General features: G+C 35.5%; 1 protein-coding gene across 5 annotated transcripts; it reads right to left on the bottom strand.

Moving 5' to 3' along the window:
• Nucleotides 1-9,788: 9,788 nt before the first annotated feature.
• LOC128186574 (ras-like protein family member 10B) lies at nucleotides 9,789-17,225 on the bottom strand. Of its 5 annotated transcripts, none has more exons than XM_052856394.1 (2): nucleotides 16,446-17,225; nucleotides 9,789-11,942 (listed from the first exon to the last, which is right to left on the bottom strand). In XM_052856394.1, exon 2 carries the CDS (start codon nucleotides 11,910-11,912, stop codon nucleotides 11,283-11,285), a length of 630 nt encoding a protein of 209 aa, XP_052712354.1. In that variant the 5' UTR covers nucleotides 11,913-11,942; nucleotides 16,446-17,225; the 3' UTR covers nucleotides 9,789-11,282. The 5 variants fall into 5 exon arrangements, with proteins under 5 accessions (XP_052712354.1, XP_052712355.1, XP_052712358.1 ...); XM_052856395.1 differs by lacking the exon at nucleotides 16,446-17,225 and adding an exon at nucleotides 16,040-16,323; XM_052856398.1 differs by lacking the exon at nucleotides 16,446-17,225 and adding an exon at nucleotides 14,075-14,170.
• Nucleotides 17,226-18,924: the final 1,699 nt, after the last annotated feature.

Consider the following 18,924-nt stretch of genomic DNA (forward strand, 5'->3'; position numbering starts at 1 on the left):
GACAGTTACCGTAATTGGCCTGAATTTGTACCATGGTTTATTGGGGAAATTAAGATCATAGCTCTGGTTGCAATTCTTCATCGATTTACAAGTCGGTGTATTTGTAAAATTTGTACTTTGACAAACTGTGTCATTTTTGTCGGCAACCATTGCAGTATTCAATAGCGAGCAAGCTAGTCACGCCTTGTCGGACTATAAGCGGACACCTTTGTCCGGTGGTGTCCGTTTCAAGTTCTCAGCATGCTCAAAACTTTCCAAAGAAGAGAAAGACAAAAAAACGTTTGCAAACGAAGACACCCTGATAAAATACCGCATCCGATGGAAGCCTATTTCTAGCGTTCATCAGTAAGGCTTAACTGACTAAAGACAAAATAACACCTACCCGGATAAAGACGTAGACTTCTAACAAAGTTGTTTAATTCACTCTAGTCTTGTCCGTTTGCTTTAGTTTGCATATTTTGAACGTTCAGGATCGGACATGTCCGATGAAGTCCATTCTGCCCGGTAGCATGTTTAAGATTTGAAACGGAAACAACCAGAGGAAGGCGTCCGCTCAGTGAACGTCCCTTTATTAAGATTGCACGAACTTTTACGGAACTCCCGAGGTTCTCCCGAAACCCTCGACCAGTCTTATTTACGCTTATTGAATATAGGTCAACACGTTTAAAATTTATCGTTTAATTTTGTTATGAATTTTGTAATGAATCAATTCAATTCACAAGAAATGTAAAAATATGGGGGGGGGGGGGGTTATTTGACTGATAACTATTTTTTTGTAGGAAGTATTTTTCTAAGCATGGCAATGAAGATCATAATGTGAACACATATGTCAGGCATACGTCAACCACCAGTGCGTGCATTCATGGATGACATGACGATCAGTACTAAGACCGCAATTGAAGCAAAATGGACGCTCAAAGAAATAGAAGAGCTTATCAGTTGGGCTAGGATGAAAATCAAACCATAAAAGTCGAGAAGTCTGGTGCTAAAGAATGGAAGGGTGACAAACTACGACTTCCAGCTTGGACAGGAGATTCCATCAGTCTCAGAGAAGCCAGTGAAATGCCTGGGGAAGTATTTTGATGACACACTGAGGGACACCAAGAACACAACCAACACTGTAGAACAACAACAACAGTGGATGGACGCAATAGACAAAAGTGGACTGCCAGGAAAATACAAAACCTGGATATACCAGCATGGATTACTCCCTCTGATTTTGTGGCCTTTGCAGGTGTACGACATACCAATGTCCAGGGTAGAAGCTATGGAGCGCCTGACTACAAAATTCCTTCGCCGATGGCTAGCAATACCACAGTGCTTTAGTAGCGTTGGACTCTACAGTGTAGGGACTAAACTACAATTACCGCTATCATCTCTTGTCGAAGAATACAAGGTCACCAAAGTGCGACAATATCTAACACTTAGAGACAGTAAAGATGAAAAGATGCGCGGAGCCAGGGTGAATCTAGAAGCAGACAGGAAGTGGTCTGTTCAAGACACGGTCCTGGAAGCAGAGTTACGCCTGAAGCAAGCAAACATTGTGGGAAATGTAGCAGTCGAGAGACTAGGCTTGGGAACAATAACATCAACCAGATGTGGAACAGCAGACAAAGGAGTGCAAAGGAAGCTAGTGCAAAAGGTAGTCCGAGTGATGGAGGAAGACTCAAGAATGGTTAAAGCAGTAGACATGAAGAAACAAGGAAGCAGGGTGAATTGGGAAGCAGCAAGGCAGCGGAAAGTGACCTGGAATGACATATGGTCGATGGAGTCAACCAGATTGCAGTTTCTCCTAAGATCAGTATATGACGTGCTACCAAGCCCAACAAATTTGGCAGTATGAGGCTTATCTGATGACCCAAATTGCAAGCTCTGTGGAAAACCAGCAAAATTGGAGCATATATTGTCATCATGTTCCGTGGGATTGTCTGAAGGCCGGTATACATGGCGGCATGACCAGATACTTTCGGTACTTGCAGACTCTCTCGAAAAAGCCAGGAAGAGACCACCACTAAAGGACAAGCGGCTCAAGGTCATCAACTTTGTTATAGCAGGAGAGAGGGAGAAGATTGGCAACACTGGGGAGGGTAGAGGACTTCTTGGCACAACAGGAGACTGGCAAATGCGAGCTGGCCTGAAGACCAGAATGCAATTCCCAACAAAGGTAGCATCCACAAACAAGCGACCTGACGTAGTGATCTGGTCTCGGGCAAGTAGGCAGTTCATAATAGTGAAGCTGACAGTTCCGTGGGAGGAAATAATGAAAGACGCATATGAGCGGAAAATGGGGAAATATCAGGAGCTTGTGGCAGATTGTCAGGGGAGAGGGTGGAGAGTATGGTGTTTCCCAGTGGGGGTTGGCGTGCTGGGCTTTGTTGGACAATCCTTGTGGCGAGTCGTGAGAGTCATTTGGGTTATTGGGTTGAAGAGAAGAAAGCTCATAGGGCGACTAAGCAGAGAGGCAGAAATGGCATCGCTATGGTTGTGGAGAAGAAGAGATGGACAGTGGGGAAAACAGTGAGAGACGGTTGTGAATGTAAGATCGGTACACAGGCGGATAGCTGGATGGTCCCGGAATGGGAGCTGATCACCCCAGTCAGCGCACCTCTGGAGGTTGTCGTGGACAGCACCGAAACAACCGAGGAAGGAGGATCCACCACCTGATGACGGGATCATCACGCACCTATAAGATGTTTACAGGTACAGTCATAAATAGATGCATGCAAAAGTTTTAAGGAGCCAATCACAATGCGACCTAAATTAATTCTTAGAACGAGAAAAATTAAGCAAGTTGACCTCTTGTCAGTAAGCGTATAAGCAAAGCTGGGCATATTTAATTTACTTGTTAGCATGTATGCATTTTATAACATGCTCGTTTTAAAATCGGATAACATTACTACATTTTGATGAAATAATAATTTACTTCAGATTGATAAGAAACGTTTACATAGAAGATACAATGTAATGCAATGTTTACTTATCGTGTTTTTTTAAAAGCAATAAGATAAAGAGCTTAAAAGTCGGTGTGGTTTTTTTTTAATGTTCCTCGTTTAGGTTTTAAATTTATTAATTTTGTTTAATAAAAATGCACAACTATCTTTTTTAAAAATAGCCTATATTCAGAGGTCAGTATTAAACTAAGCTAGGTAGTCTTGGTAAAAAAAAAATTAAATACATGGGTATATCGCTCTAACTATTTTTAGAATCGGTAGGACAACAAAGTAGTGCCTTTAAGCAAGTGTTTATTTTGAATTATCATTTGAAGAAAAGAATTGAAATTGTATGATTTACACCCTTTCTAAACCTGTGAAATTCCCTAGTACTTTCACTTTCATTTTCAGAGTTTTTCAATACAGACGCATTTTGCCGGAAAACGAACCACGAAACTTTAACAGGAAAGAGACAGTTTGATGAGCTTTCATACAAGAGTTCCCTCGTTGCTGATTGAAAATTAGGGCCAGAGCTATGAACCCTAACTTTAACACTACCGCCTATGGAAAATGCATTAGTGGATTATATACATGTACCCACATGTATATTTCTACCTACGCTCTATTGATTGATATAGTATCAATAATTTAACAGAAGTTAAATAATAAGTTATTCAACTGTGATAACGTGTCAATTATGATTAATGAAGTTCATGTAGTTAATATTAATTTGACGGTAAAGATCAATTGCTAACCAATCCTTTTAGCTCAGAGCAATGCTATTCTACAAAACGTGCCTAAATTCACCGCCTGTATGGCTTTGATGTTGTATAACTGACATACAAAGGATATAGGATTGTTCTTGGAGGCCAAACTACAGCTCACTTTCTTATGTATATCCTAGATCTGTCCTTCAGATCATCTTCTATCAGCAAGGACATTCTTTGAGTTTTAACATAAACAGAAATTGACTTCCGACATTTTGGATGAATAGCAATAACGAGCGATGCACGTGTAACTTATTCAGTGCACGGTTATCGATTCACCAATGCTGTCCCCCGGCAGAAGTGCTTACGATGATAATTTGTTTTTGTAATACAGATGATAATGAGATAGATGCGGTGATTTCAAACACAGACTAGAAAAATGGTATATTTCAAGTGCAGAACAGAAACTTTCATGAGTGTGAACAAATTAAGGAGACATATACGGTTCATACTCCTATGACACGCATACCGGAAGCAGCTGTTTGAGATGAAAGTCAGATCTCTGATACATAGTCAAACCATGACAAATTGGCAATTGTTATAATTCACTATTTACGAAGTTTTTGGTTTTCGCTTGTGTAAGAGGAACGAGGTTAGAATTCTGCGTTCAAGACTTTGGAAAAGAAGCTGATCCTTGCGTCGAATGGGGATGGTATGTTGTATGTTGATTAAATGCCCAGTGTTATTCCTCTCTGATGAATGACCATAAGCGCAAGTGGATATTTCTAAGAAAGGGAAATTAACCATAAATGAAATATATTTTCCAAAAAAAACCCCCTGAACTTTATTTATTTTACAACGATTGATAAACAAGTTAAAACTTATATTAATATTTCTCGTTGGCACGGGTGTTAGCGCGAGGAGGTCATTGATGTGTAAGCTAGAAAGCCGGAGTGCTCGGAGAAAACCCACGTGTCCAAGTTGGCGACCACAATACCCTTTCACATACAACCACTGTCGATCAAGCGGATCGAACTCTTGTCGTGAAAGCGAAAAAAGGAGTTACTTTAAAGGGGAAGATCACGATTTTCAAATTCTATATATCTATCTTTATTATTTACATGCTTCAGAAATGCATTTCTAATGATCAAATGAAATTTAAGAGTCAGTCTTAAAGTTTTAAGTAAGATACAGAGCTCACAAATCTGTGTCATGTAAACAAGGCTCGTGCCCTGTTTTGTTTTTGTTTAGGTTTAAAAACCTTTTCAAGCTGATTTTTCTATCTTCTTATTCATTGTAAGCATAGACAAACAGTTCCTAACGTTTTTAAATACATTCATTTTAGGTTAATTTAGGTTCATTTTTTGGAAATTTTCACTTCAACATTCAAAATGTAAACAAAAGCTTTGATTACATGTCAAAGAATTGTAAGCTTTGTTACTCGCATATAACTCCACGAATGACACTCAAATTTTGTTTGCCTATTAAGAATGCCTCTCTGAAGCATTGTAATTATTCAAATCGGAAAAATAATTTTTGACCAAAATCGTGACCATGCCCCCTTAAAAAGGCGTAATAATGAAAATAAAGGCGTTATAATGCCTTTATATTTAAGAAGGCCTTATAATGCGAAAAAGGCATTATAACGTCTTTCTAGAAGGCTTAAATACGCTTTGTTGAAAGGCATTTTAACGCTTTTCTAAAGGGCGTAATAGAACAATATAAATTCATACATGATAGTAATATCGACATGATTATGTTTCGTGCTTTGGATAATTTGAAAATATCGTTGTCGAGTTAACTTTGCGGGCGCGGGTATTATAACGTTAAGCCATCTTACTCTGAATTCTAGCCACAGGGGCCAAGCCCGTTTTAACATTAATTTCAATGTAACCATAAATAAAGAAAGGGGTCAAACTCTGACCCAGATAAAAAACTACCAGCTCGCTTCAAACGCCTAATAAATCAATTAATTCTTAAAACACTCGCAATATGCATGTATTTTTCAGAAAAGAAATGTATTAGATACACTCATGCCGAATTTCAAGTTGATGGGTCTTAAAATAGTGGAGATATACGTCATTATGTATTTTTACTCGGACATTTACCGGTCCAGGGCTCATGATGGGATTTTGCCTCTGACAACAGCAGTATTGCAACAAGTCAAGAAACATTCGCACTAATCTTTTAAAATCTTACATCAAACGTTATTACGTTACCTTAAGGTGTTATCATGTCTTTTGGGAAGGTGTTATTATGCATTTATAGCCTTAAAATGATTTTTGAAAAAAAAATGTATAACCGTTACGCCTCTATAAGCGAAAATTCGCCTTTCGCGTTATAACGCCTTTTGGCAAAGCGTTATAAAATGCTATAACGCCTTTTTTTCGCGTTGTACGTTATTACGCCATTTATTTTGCAGTTACATAAATGATACTGCTAGGCTTTCGTAGATATTTGGCGTTTCCGGCGTTTTCACTCTCAAATTAAAAAAATATCAAATGATTTGAGCACTTAAGCTAGGGCTATTTATACAATCCGTAAAATTATATTTGAAATAAAACAGGCGCACATGCAACCGTCTTTACTCACAAGAACTAAGACTGTTGCAGTGCTGGTTATGCAGACAGTTGTCTGATTCAACCATTTTGTACTTCTTAAGGAATGAATTCAATATTTATTTGTTTTATACGATATAAAATGGTTTGAGGCAGTTTACGCTTTATAAACCGCGAAGCGGTTTATAAAAAAGCGTAAACTGTTTCAAACCATTTTATATCGTATAAAACTAATAAATATTGAATTCATTGCTTATAATTTAAATTTTTTTTCTCTTCATTGTAGATAAATACGGTCATTTGACCTTTAAAATGACGTAAAACTGTACAAAATTCAAACGTAACGTCAGGCGTATTGATACGTTTTTGACGTTAGTCTTACTATGACGTAGGCAACATTCTTTATACGATATAAAATAATTTTTTAGCCAATCAGAAAGCGCGTTACAACCAGAATTAAATTATCCCCGAGTACCAAAACTCCGTCACCATAATCAGAAAACCTCCCGCGTTTCTCTGTAAATTATTTTTTGTGGTTTTTATCATTTGCAATCACTGAATATAATCTGAAACAATATAATTTATAACATTATTAACAAAAATATTTTTATTTTTATTTAAATAAGCCCTCTGAATACGACGTTCACCACGCGTGCCTATTATATCTTATGAACCTAACTCCGTCACCCACATGCTCTATGATATGACAGGGAATGAAGACCCATTAACAATTTAGTTAAAACTCCATTTGTATCTAGGCCAAGTTATAATAAGTAAAAATGATGCATACAATTTAGATTGTATTTAAAGCTGCTTGGTCCGATTTTTTTGTAATTACAGTATCAAAATTTTTTCCATACAAATCATTAATCTTAGAAAGTTATGGACTTTCTCCTATTTACACCACCAGAATCAGTCTCCTTTCAAAATTAGAAATATTCAAAGTAAATAAAAATAATTTCTCTTTGGGCAAACGAAAAAACAAACCAAAATGCATCACGGGGAAACCGCTTGGTTTCGTACCCCGAATGATTGGGGTTATTCAACCCGCATGCTATGCATCGATTGTAAAGAAAGCAGACTTTGGAAATATTAGCGAACAAAACGTACACATGTTTATTTGTAATTGTCTGATCATTTCGACCTTTATTTAAAGCGATGTCAAAGTCGTAATACAACCATACCCGTCTCGTCGTCAGGGGTGAAATTTAACATGAGGCGAAATAACGCGGTACCTTTTAATGTCGTTTGTTTTGTTAGCAAATTTTGTACGCATTTTTCTTCATTGAAATTTGGCATAATTGACGGGTAAAACTACTGCAATGTCTATTATTATACATATACTAAGCATAGCCATCGTTGAAAAGCGTGCATAAAATTTGATATAAAATCGGACCAAGCAGCTTTAATTTCATCGAAATGAAATGATCGCCAGGATAAAAAATGAGTCCATGTAACAACAATCACAATGGCCTTTTCGGAATGTATGGACGCCGTTTGATTTATGTCCTTACATTTTTCATATATTTTATATCATCAATTAATATAGTACTTATTATATTATTTATTTATTATATTTTTAGAAATGTAGCATATTCTAAATAGCGATATACCGGATATATCTATACCCTGTATAAGGCAAAAGTATCGGCATGAGCGATTTGACGTTATCATCAAGAGTAGTGCATAAAGGCTATTGCGGACTGAAAAAAATGCATTAATTACCTTAAACAAAAATGTTTTACATGTGAAATCTTTCATCTTGACCTCTCTAAACATGGCTGACCACCGTAAATGATCGAATGGGCCCACATGTCAGAAATATCGATATTTTAGTGCACCCGTGAAAAAGTTTTAGCTGATTTCACGCAATTAATGGTGCATAAAATGAACAATGTTTATTTCTGTTATTTTTTGACACATTCTTAATATTAACCGTTGCAAATTGTTGACATTTGATTCAAGATTTTTGACATGTAAAAAATGACGTCATAATCGTTCTTGATTTCAAACGGCGAGGAGTTTCCCGAAAGTGACGGAGTTAGGGTAGTGACGGAGTTAGGGGGCTATGCGATATATAGAAATAAACGGCATGGTTCTACAGAACAGTCGATCTGATTATCTTGGTTTGGCTTCCTTAGTTTGAATTCTTAGAAATCTATGAATATGATTTCGCTGGCTTAATCTTAAACAAAACAATAAATTATCGTTAATTTCGAACAGGTCTTTGAAAAATGACTGATTTCGACTCTCATTTCCGGAAATTAGAGATCATGCGTTTTAGCGGGCAATACGTCATTAAACATGTATACATTCATTAATATCGTATATTGCTCAGCAGTTGCCAGTAATGTGGCTTCTTTGTCCGGAAAATTAAATGCAAATGACGGATAATCCTAGCGGGAAACATGTCATTTGTATACATTAACGTAAAATGGAGGGCATTAAAGATCGGCTCTGTAATTACTTTGCAGATCGGCTTTCTGGTACATCGGATTGCCTTGGGCTATATCCTCTGTCAATGTTGTTTATCCCCATGTAAGACCATATTAAGCAAGTTTAAGTATAATCTGGCTAGACTTAAGTTTCTAATTACTTCTCAAAAAGATCATCTGAAGATATTAAGGAATAAAATGGTTTCTAGCTGTAGGCTGTATGAGCATTCATTCATTTTTTTTTCTTCTTCCATCGATTGAATTTGCAATGCTTCAGTGAAATAGTTGACATAATTGGTGGTTGGCATCGTAGTAGACAATTTTTTTTACTACATAGACAATTGACTATCACGTTTCACGTAAAATACATGTGAATTTCACATGAATGTTATGTTGAATTCAATTGATTTTAAAATGTAAACTTCGCGTGAATTCAAGTTGAGCTTTACTGCGCGAATTTCACTAGAGACACAATTAGCTGTGATTTATTATTTCAGTGTCTTAAAATAGGATAAATCGAATATGAAAAAAACAATATTAAATCTTTAAACATCCTTAAAATTCAGAGAAGTGTTCAAGCTGGGATCATTTGTCGAAAATCAATTTCAGTGGCTAGGTTCCATTATCTGGACAGACTTTTAGTACTCCTGTGTAAGGGGATTGATTTCAATGCTGACAATGCTGATTTATTCCATCATCCTGTTGTAACGCTTCTTCTATTTTATGGCTATAGATCGTTTTTACTAAATATGCACCGCGCTTTGGAGAATCGTATAAAGACTGTTACGAATGGATTGAAGTCTGTAGATTTCTGTGTACTCAATGCTATATTAAATCGACGTTCTGGGACTAAGATTTTCCTCACACTGTGTGAGCACAGTTCGGAGGAAGAACAGATGAACTCTCCTATCTCTTTAAAAACCAGCCCCATTTATCGTAAAACAGAGTAGACGTATAAGCGAATTATTTACTGGAATGATCCGTTCCAAATCAATATACTAGATTTTTTAACCCCTTTGCCAGCCCTCGGTGAGATTTGGTGATATTGGCGAGCTTTGTGTCAGAAGTTCGACCCAATCAAAAACATTCCATCGATATAACAACCCAGAGTCTCCTCGCGGTCTAATTATGGAATATCGACCTTGATCTGACGAAAATAGAAAAGAAATTCTCCTTCGTTTTTTCGATTTTCTTTATATACATGTACATTCATTTTTTCATAGGAAACTTGAAAAATCTACATATGTTTTATGAATGTGATTGCAACTTCCACCCCTCCCGAAAAATAATTAATTTTAAACTAATTCGTACACTGTAGCATCTATAACATCTATGTGATAAAGATGCCATCTTAATGAACATAAAATTGTTTTTTCAAGTAGTGTTTCTTCAAGAAAACATCGAACACAGTTCTGTTAAAATACATGTAACAGATTTAAGCATATATTCAAGATCAATCACCGAAAAATTCCTTGTCCAAAGTTACTCTTCGCGTTTTCCATCTAAATAGTAAACAGGTTGTCTCATTTTGATAAAGTAGCAATATTTCCGTCTACTGCTTTCATAAATAACAATAGTCAGACATTCTTTAATTTCTTGTAATGTCATTATATGGAGAATGCAATCGAATATTTACATATACTAGTCTCATTTCATTTTTAAGAATGATGAAACTTGTACTCGTCAGAGTATGCATATCTCTTATGATTCTTCATAATTGAATGATTGACGGTGTATCTGGAAATTTTTGCTCATATTTTATCTTATAATAATACCGGTGTCGTGAATTGGTTTGCTGAAAACGATCTCTTTTAAATAAATGACAAACTATATTAAGCTATAGGAATTTCATTAAACACCTCGCTATACGGCAATCAATACACGGATTAAGCACAGCAAATGTCATTGAAAGGTCCTGATGGAAATAAAATTCCAGTTGTGTTCTACCCCTCTCATTCGAAATTATGTTGAGACCCAGTTACATGTAATGCAATCAATTGTTAACTTTTAACCTTCACAAGTTTGAAAAAGATGATTGCATTTCTAATCGGAGAAATCCATATAATCTAAAAAAAAATAATAAAACTATGCGAACATGAAAATATTAGTCTTCCTGGTTGATTTTTTTTTTTGGCAATATGATATATATCATTCATTTATCTTGTTAAAGGGGGAATTATTCATTATAGCATTACATAGGAATATTGTAAAACCCGAAGTACACTCGCTATCAAATTGAAGATCTATAATATACCAATGTGGCTATACACACGAAGCTGAAGAAGATTATAAATATTTACCATGGAGTTTCTCATTTAACGTTTCATGTTTGCTTCCGTCAGAAAGAAGCCCATGCCAATCACCGTCTTATCTCTGTTTTCTCTCAAAAGATCATCCTTCCTAGAAAATAACCTAAGAACAAAACACTTTTTTTTTAACAAACGGTACAATTTAATTGGAATAAGCACTGCATTCAAATGTTTACTTCAGTGCGACCGCCTAAGTCTTCTGACGTTTTCTCATTGTCTAAGCTTCAAAGACCAGACCCTGATTCTGCGGAAATTTATTTCCCAATTGACGAATGTTATTTTAGCTTTCGCAGCATTTGAACGTGTTATTTTGGCAACAACAAAGCACGAGAGATCGTTGTTTCTACAGAATAACGCACCGGTTTCTTCTGAGTGCGGCCTGTACCCGGACGGAAGTGGGTTTATGTCCATGATCAATATAATCTATCGTCTTCATTAGTTCCTTGAACAACAGAATAATATGCCAATTGAATTTGGCCGAACATTCCACGTACCCACACTTCCACTGTTTCTTGACCACATTGGCCACCTCTCGCCGGGACAATCCCCTCTCGTCCGCCAAGTCATGTTTGTTTCCCACAACAAATATTGGAACATCGTGCATGTTCCTGCTCTCCAGAATTTGTTCACGCAATGTTTTAATGTACTGGAAACTGTCTTCCGATGTGATATCATACACGAGAATGTACGCGGTCGCGTTCCTGAGTCCATAGCCGCGGAAATCCGTCCATTCGTAGAGAGAGTTCACCGGGAAATAGGGAATGTAGGGACAGTCGATGATTTTGAGGTCATACAGGTGGTCGTTGATGATAATGGAGGGATAGTACAGCTCTCTCTGGTCCGTGGGCTCGTAGTCTTCCGTGAAATAGTTGTGGACAAACTGTTTAGCGATAGAGGTCTTTCCCACCCCTGGAGCTCCTAAGATGGCCAGCTTTATTTTTTGATTGTCTGGATCAATTTGACTTGAGGTCATAATTGGTCAGTGTCTGACCATCCTCTTCACCTGAGAAAAGAGAGCATTGATGACATGTTATACTAGGTAATGTACATGAAATACTAGGTAATACGAGTAATACTATTCATTAAGGGTCAACAAATAGTTACAATTTACATTTTCCATCGTAAAAAAATCGGCAACCTTTGGAATGTAAATTGAAACTTTCTTTCTTATTCGGGTTTTATTTTCTTTCTCTTCACATTGAAATTTTACATGCACATTTTATTCTTCCATAAATGACTTTACCAGAATGTAAATTGCAGGACTCAAATAAGCTCCTTTTACAGACAAAATATTGGAAGAAATTCACATCTGAGAAAACGTCACTTCGCGATTGACGAGTGTTGTCTGACACTTCTACTGGCAGAATCATTCACTGTTACAAACCTAGAGACTATATTCCATAGAATCCCCAATACTTCGCAACCATTAGATCGGGTTGACGTCTTGGACGTGAACTCAATGTAATTAAATCGGTAACAAACTCTAATGAAGAGCCTTGCTTGAATAGCGTGCACGGAAAAGGTTCAATAGGGATGGGACCAATCTCTAATAATCGTTTCATAAAACGATCGCAATCCAAGAGCTTTCACTATTTCAGAACCACCTTCCATCACAAATGGACTCCTCTGTAACTGCTTTTTATTCAAATTCCTTGTCTTTGTGCGCCAAATCGTTTTGTGAATTAGGAAAACTCGAGTGGAAAAAATCGATAAATCAAATTTCCCTAAGAAATAGGTTTTTTTGCTCCCTGAAGATGATGTATTTGCAATTGTAGCATTTTTTACCTATTATAATACCCTGTTTCCTGCACGTTCACGCCCCCGCCCTGAAATCAATCGATTGGAAAATCTGCAGAATAACTTTAAACCTTGCATTCGGTTTTATGTTTGTTTCTGGTTCTTTTAACTTTTTCTAATGGGATATTAATAGATTTTACCATCTTTAAAAGCGAATTGTGGTATCAGTAAATGCATATAGTAAAATAATAAAGAGAAAAGTGTACATCTTTATTTTGTTTCAAAAAAGGTCCAGTATACTTTTTTCCAAATTAGAAATTCAAAGTCGTTTATGTTTCATTTAAAAAAAACCTGACTAATGCGGTGACATATTTTATTGATTAGGGGAGTACAGAGGAAAAAATGTACGTCTCTCGGTGTTGAATTCCTCAGCTTCCTGAATTTGATGCATTTCGTTGTCTGAATAATTCAAGCATATATAGCTGTAATAGTTCAATCAATTAATATTTTTGAGTCGTTGTTTCAGCTAATGATCAAATCATATGTCATTCATAGATAATTTTTTGGATGTAAAATATGAAGAAAAAAAAATCTCCATCATACTTGCGTACTAACTCATGTTATATCGTCAAAGATTTATTGTAATTACAGAAAATATAAAACCACTTTAATTACGGTTTATAATTTATATTAGACAAAACTAGCATATGTCATACGGGCGTCTTTCAATATCAAAAATTATGAAAAAGGTGCGGTCGACAAACATTGCAAAGGCAGCGCAATGATAATGCGAAGGTATTTTTCCGATTTTGTACAAAATACATGCATTTCATTTATAACAAAGATCAAAAAGGACAAATAATAAAGATTGAAACTTATGGTAAATCCCATTCTGTCTGTGAGAGGATCGATTAGGAGAACGGCGTAATATTTGGCGTGCCTGTGCGTGACACTTGGACATTAGTGAGCAGCATTCAGCGATATCGCCACTTCTCACTCAAACTCTCCTCTGCTTTTCTGTTTTTTGAATTGTCTGCTCAGGCACTTTAGCAAATCCCCTAGAAGGTACTCTTACGAATGAAATTCAAAGGATAAGTCGATAATGGCCTATTTTTGATTAAGGCGTGTTGTTTTTCAGTTTTCATTTAAACGAAGCGGCCACAAAGACATGCTCATAAAACACTTTATACTACATGTACTTTGTAAAATTCGTGTCGTTCTCTCTGATATCACGGCAAAATAAAATCAATGAACTCACAAAAATATACATGTACAACATAATCTGTAAAAATATGTCATTTCCTTGTGTCCTTTTTCAATACCCCCCCCCCCCCCAGTTTTAATCCAATTTAGAGATATTGGATTTGGATAAAAATAACATTTTTTATAAAAACTTACTTCATTCATTTGAATTTGTGCATTATAGCGCGGTATAGAAAACCACGAATCTTCTTTCTCACTTTCGTTTCATTTTAATCAGTTAACTGGCACTGTGAACAATTAAGCGCCATCAATTCAATGATCTACAAAATGATATCACAATTAATAAAAACAACCACCGTATTTTGATCTGTACATTAGTTCATGTATATTTGTACATTATATCTAATACACGAGCTCGTAGCAATTCTCGACCCAGCCATTGTCGGAAACCACTGGCCAGTCTTGCGTATAACTAACCGGGGTCAATTCATTTAATTTTCTCCGTTTTTAAAATCATAAATTTATAATTATCAATCCTTCTTTAAGAAAACCCTTTGGTTTTTAGACGTTTGAAAACGATCATAAAAATTCAGTTGATAGAATATTAGTATTAGGCAACTGGTTTGATTCCTTCACAAGAGTGGAAGGAAACTAATAAGACTTCAGTTTAAATTATTCATGAGAACGAGAAAAGTTCAATGAGTTGGTCTGCAGTCATAATGTATATTAGAGATCGGGCTCGAGTTTTCGACAGTGCCATCCATCTAACTACAGGAAAATATAGCAATGAAGCCGTTTCGATGATAAAAAAACATATTGATTAGAAATTTGGTAAGAGCGATTTTTAACTCATGATTGCATGTCAAAACCATATCCAGACGAGGCAACTATAAACAAACAAGGCTAGTATGCTTAGTTCTGTTTACCCATGCGGGCTTTGTTCTACGATTTGGTCAGGAAAACAGTTCAAAGTATTCCAAATTACACTTCAGAAGAAACAAAACGTTTCAACATTCCCCATTTTGTAACAACAGTGATGTCGATGTATGTCTATTGATCATATAATTTGGATATCGTTAAAAGCAAGAAAACTACTCGTAAATGGTTTGATATTTCAGGGTAAGAATGTAAAAAACTCAAAGCAGATACATGTTTTTCAGAGGTTTGTGAATTTATTTTTATTTAGTCTCGAAAAAGGTTCAATGTTTATCATTCAACTGATATCCGTCTAATAATTTATAAACTGATAACATCATTCCTGAATGACATTTTTAAACTCTTTAATCTGTCAATTTTGTTGATTTCTAAGTTCTTGCAATACTTTCGTTAATTTAAAGATTTGAAAAATAAATATTGCATATACAGACATAATTGTGATATATAAAACCAAGAAAACACACTGCCACAAAAGCCTACATTTTTAATTATACATGTATATCAAATTGTATCGAATTATTAATTGCAATATCAATCATAACTGATTGCATTTAAAATTCTCAATTATTATTTAATGTTCTTAGACGAAAAACATTGACTGTTAGAAGTTCCAATCGTTTCCATCTAATTGAAATCAATAGTTCAATTTAAGCATTTAAACTAATTTCTTGTTTCCTGTCTGTAAATAAAACAATGAAGAATTACGTTATTTCCCAGTGATTTATTGAAAAGCGTTCGGAAATTCACAACTGACTCCCAACTCGCGATAGAATGCAATAAACAGAGTTTATGACTATTTCGGTTTATGATAGTCGTAAAAGCTAGAACCCGCAAAATCCCATACAGCACGTTAACAGATCATCTCTCAGAGGGCTTGTTATCCCAAGGATTTGTAGACCAACACGTAATAGATCATAGTTTATAATCTAATATGCCTTCTTCTTATTCAGAACCACGAGATATGGTGATGACCTTTCTATGTCATTTTATGACTTCGAGAGATGCTCATCTCTTGGATGAACTCATACTAGAAACGACAAATCAATAAAAAAAGACCAAGCTTTCTTGGAGATAAAGGCAATTCGGATTAGATTGTTTATATTTTTATGCAGTTATGGTTATTAATGACCAGTTCAGGAAACAACAACTGACAGTCATCTGGTTTGAAGATCTGAAGCCAATTAAGCTTCAGTTTGTTTTGATCAGAAGATTCAATATCCTTACCTTTATCTTATACTTTTGGTTGTACCAAGTCTGGATAGAGAAATCCATTAGCATCAACCGTACTATACAAAGTTTTTTGATATTATGCGATGGACTTTATCAATTTGACAGCAAGAGTGAGCGATTTGTACTGTACTGCGACTGACAAGCGTTGTGTACCCATTTAAGATAGTGACTTGTTATAATTTCCCACAATAACCTCTGACAGCTCAGATATTGTTCATTGAACTTATTGTGCTGTTATTGACACATTGAACCAAAAAATAACAACCTGTTGCGTGACACAGCATGATGCTGAGAGTACTCATCAAGTCCAGCACTTCTGTAGAACAAAACCTAGCCATCAGAACAGACGCAAAAAACAAACCTTAAAAAACCACCACAATTTGAAAATGTCACAACTTACCTTTTTTCTTCATCCGTTCCTGCAGTGACAGATCATTAATGAAGAGAGGTTCACCTCAGTAACCGGCGTGACAATGGACTGCGCGTATGCAATTATTATATTTCGCTCGATACCAGCAACACGTGAAATACCTGGAAGGCTTTAATGAAACACCCGCTTGAACCTGATAAAGCAATATCCCATTATAACAACTGTTAATAAGGAAGTGGCATTACTTAGATCGAGACTTGTATCAAATGGAAAAGTTCTAGCAGCCCTGGCTACCATCACGCCAAAAGAGTGCAGTTTGCTGCGGGTCTATCGATCCGACAAGGCGCGCTCCATTCTCATGGTCTCAGTCTTGGAGGACTGTCTAAGACATCATTTGATGTCAGCTTCTCTGATTTATTGCCCACTGTTGCTGATGACTTGTGCGTGATTGCAGACCACTCAATGATCACCTCTCTCTTTGTTTTATTTCATTGTATTAATCACTTAAAACGATTGCAGTCGAGAACGTTTTTTCGGTCATTGAAAGCTTAGCAAATCTCGCGACACTGCCAACATGTGCTTCAGAGCAGATAAAGTTGTTCATCGGATTAATTTATGTCATTTTCATAGCCGACATCAGCTGTTGTGTATGAAGGATTTTCACAACGTAGTAAAATGATACATAACAAAATAATTTCTGTGAATTTACCCTTGAAGCGAAATTGTTTCCTGTCTGCAATAAACCTAAAAACTCTGAATTATTATGTGGTACGCAAAGATTTTATATAATTCTCTTACTTTAGCACGTAGAAAATAAGGGTAAACATTTGCGCCAAACGAAAAGTTACATGTATGATAATCATTTAAAATATCAAAATAAGTACATCCAGCGATATAAAGATAAGACTGAAATTTTATTACATATTGTACATTTCTTTTATAAAGGGGTTTGCTTCTGCTTATGCAATCGAATAAGAAAGTAACGTTTTTTTCGTATACTGCAAAATTAAAAGATTGCTAAGAGCTACTGTGTCTTTGTAAAGATTGATTTTACTAAGTGTCATTAAAATTCTTGGATCCTGATAATAAGGGCACCATATAAATTAGGATTTGCTGGAAGCAAAGAAATGTTGACATTTCTGTCTTAAGCTAGGTCCAATGAATCACATATATTGTCCTTATCCCAATCAACAACTGTTTTGTTATACTTACAGTCTTAGCTAAAGATATGGGGCTAATTGCAAACAACATTAATTGATTTTGTGTATTTCCTTTCCGGCGAGAAAGCAGCATGTCCAACAATTGTCGTCTTTTTTTCTAACAAAGCTTAACCAATAGATTGATTCTTTTTCGAAATTTGTTAAATCTCCATTAATTCATGTATATCAAATTCATAGTTTTCAGCGAGTGCAAATTCCGATAACCCTTACCACCGGAGTTTTTATATATATATATATATATATATATATATATATATATATATATATATATATATATATATATATATATATATATATATATATATATATATATGTGTATGTATGGCTCGCCAAATTCACAAAAATGAGCTAATCATAGTTTCACAGTCAATATACTAGATTTAACGGTTGTAAACTATAGTTTACTGACAGAAAACTATAGTTAACAACGTTAGTCTCTATTTTACATCTGTAAACTATAGTTAACGTTAGTCTCTATTTTACATCTGTAAATTGTAATAGTTAACGCGAACATCCGTGTTTCAGATCGTGTGTTTATAACTATAATTGACACTGAAACAACCATTAGCGATCGCATGACATAGTTTATCTGATAAATAAAGCTTCATGATTGTGAAATATAGGATAAACAACTCTTAACTATTAAATTATAGTGTAGATTTCAGATCTTAACTAAAGTTTCCATAAGAAATAGAGGCAATCATACTCGGTATATGTAATTACATTACAACAAAGAAATATAACAATGTAATATGCGACGGAATCAAAATATACAACATGTATAATCAAAAAACTCAAGTTAACAGAAACAAGATTTATTATTATATAACTAAATCATCAAAATATGGCATCAACTTTAAAAAGCAATCATTGTGAGATTTGTGATGGATTTGTCAGAAAGTTGGTAGAGATCATGGTGATATTTATATACACGTATCCTCAACAACATGATAAGGAAGACCTTATGGGTCTCAATGTGAAAGGGGTTGGTATTCAGATGGAAAACGGGCGACAAGTAGTGTAAAGGAACTGGAGAATGAACATTTACCAAAATCAATGTAGAAACAGAATGTGTGTGAATTCCACCGAGATAAAATACAATACCCAACAGTAAGCACCCGGAAAAAAATCCGTTTACTTAAAAAACAAGGTATGCTACCTATGCTTGCAATTTTGAAAGACATAACACTATCATACACAAACAAAAACTTATTATTCGAATGGACGATCTTTAGAACAACTGTTTCCGACATGCAGTATACCATTACAGATATTAAACTTTACTTTAC

The sequence above is a fragment of the Crassostrea angulata genome, chromosome 6 (assembly GCF_025612915.1).
Source record: "Crassostrea angulata isolate pt1a10 chromosome 6, ASM2561291v2, whole genome shotgun sequence".
Lineage (NCBI taxonomy): Eukaryota > Metazoa > Mollusca > Bivalvia > Ostreida > Ostreidae > Magallana > Magallana angulata.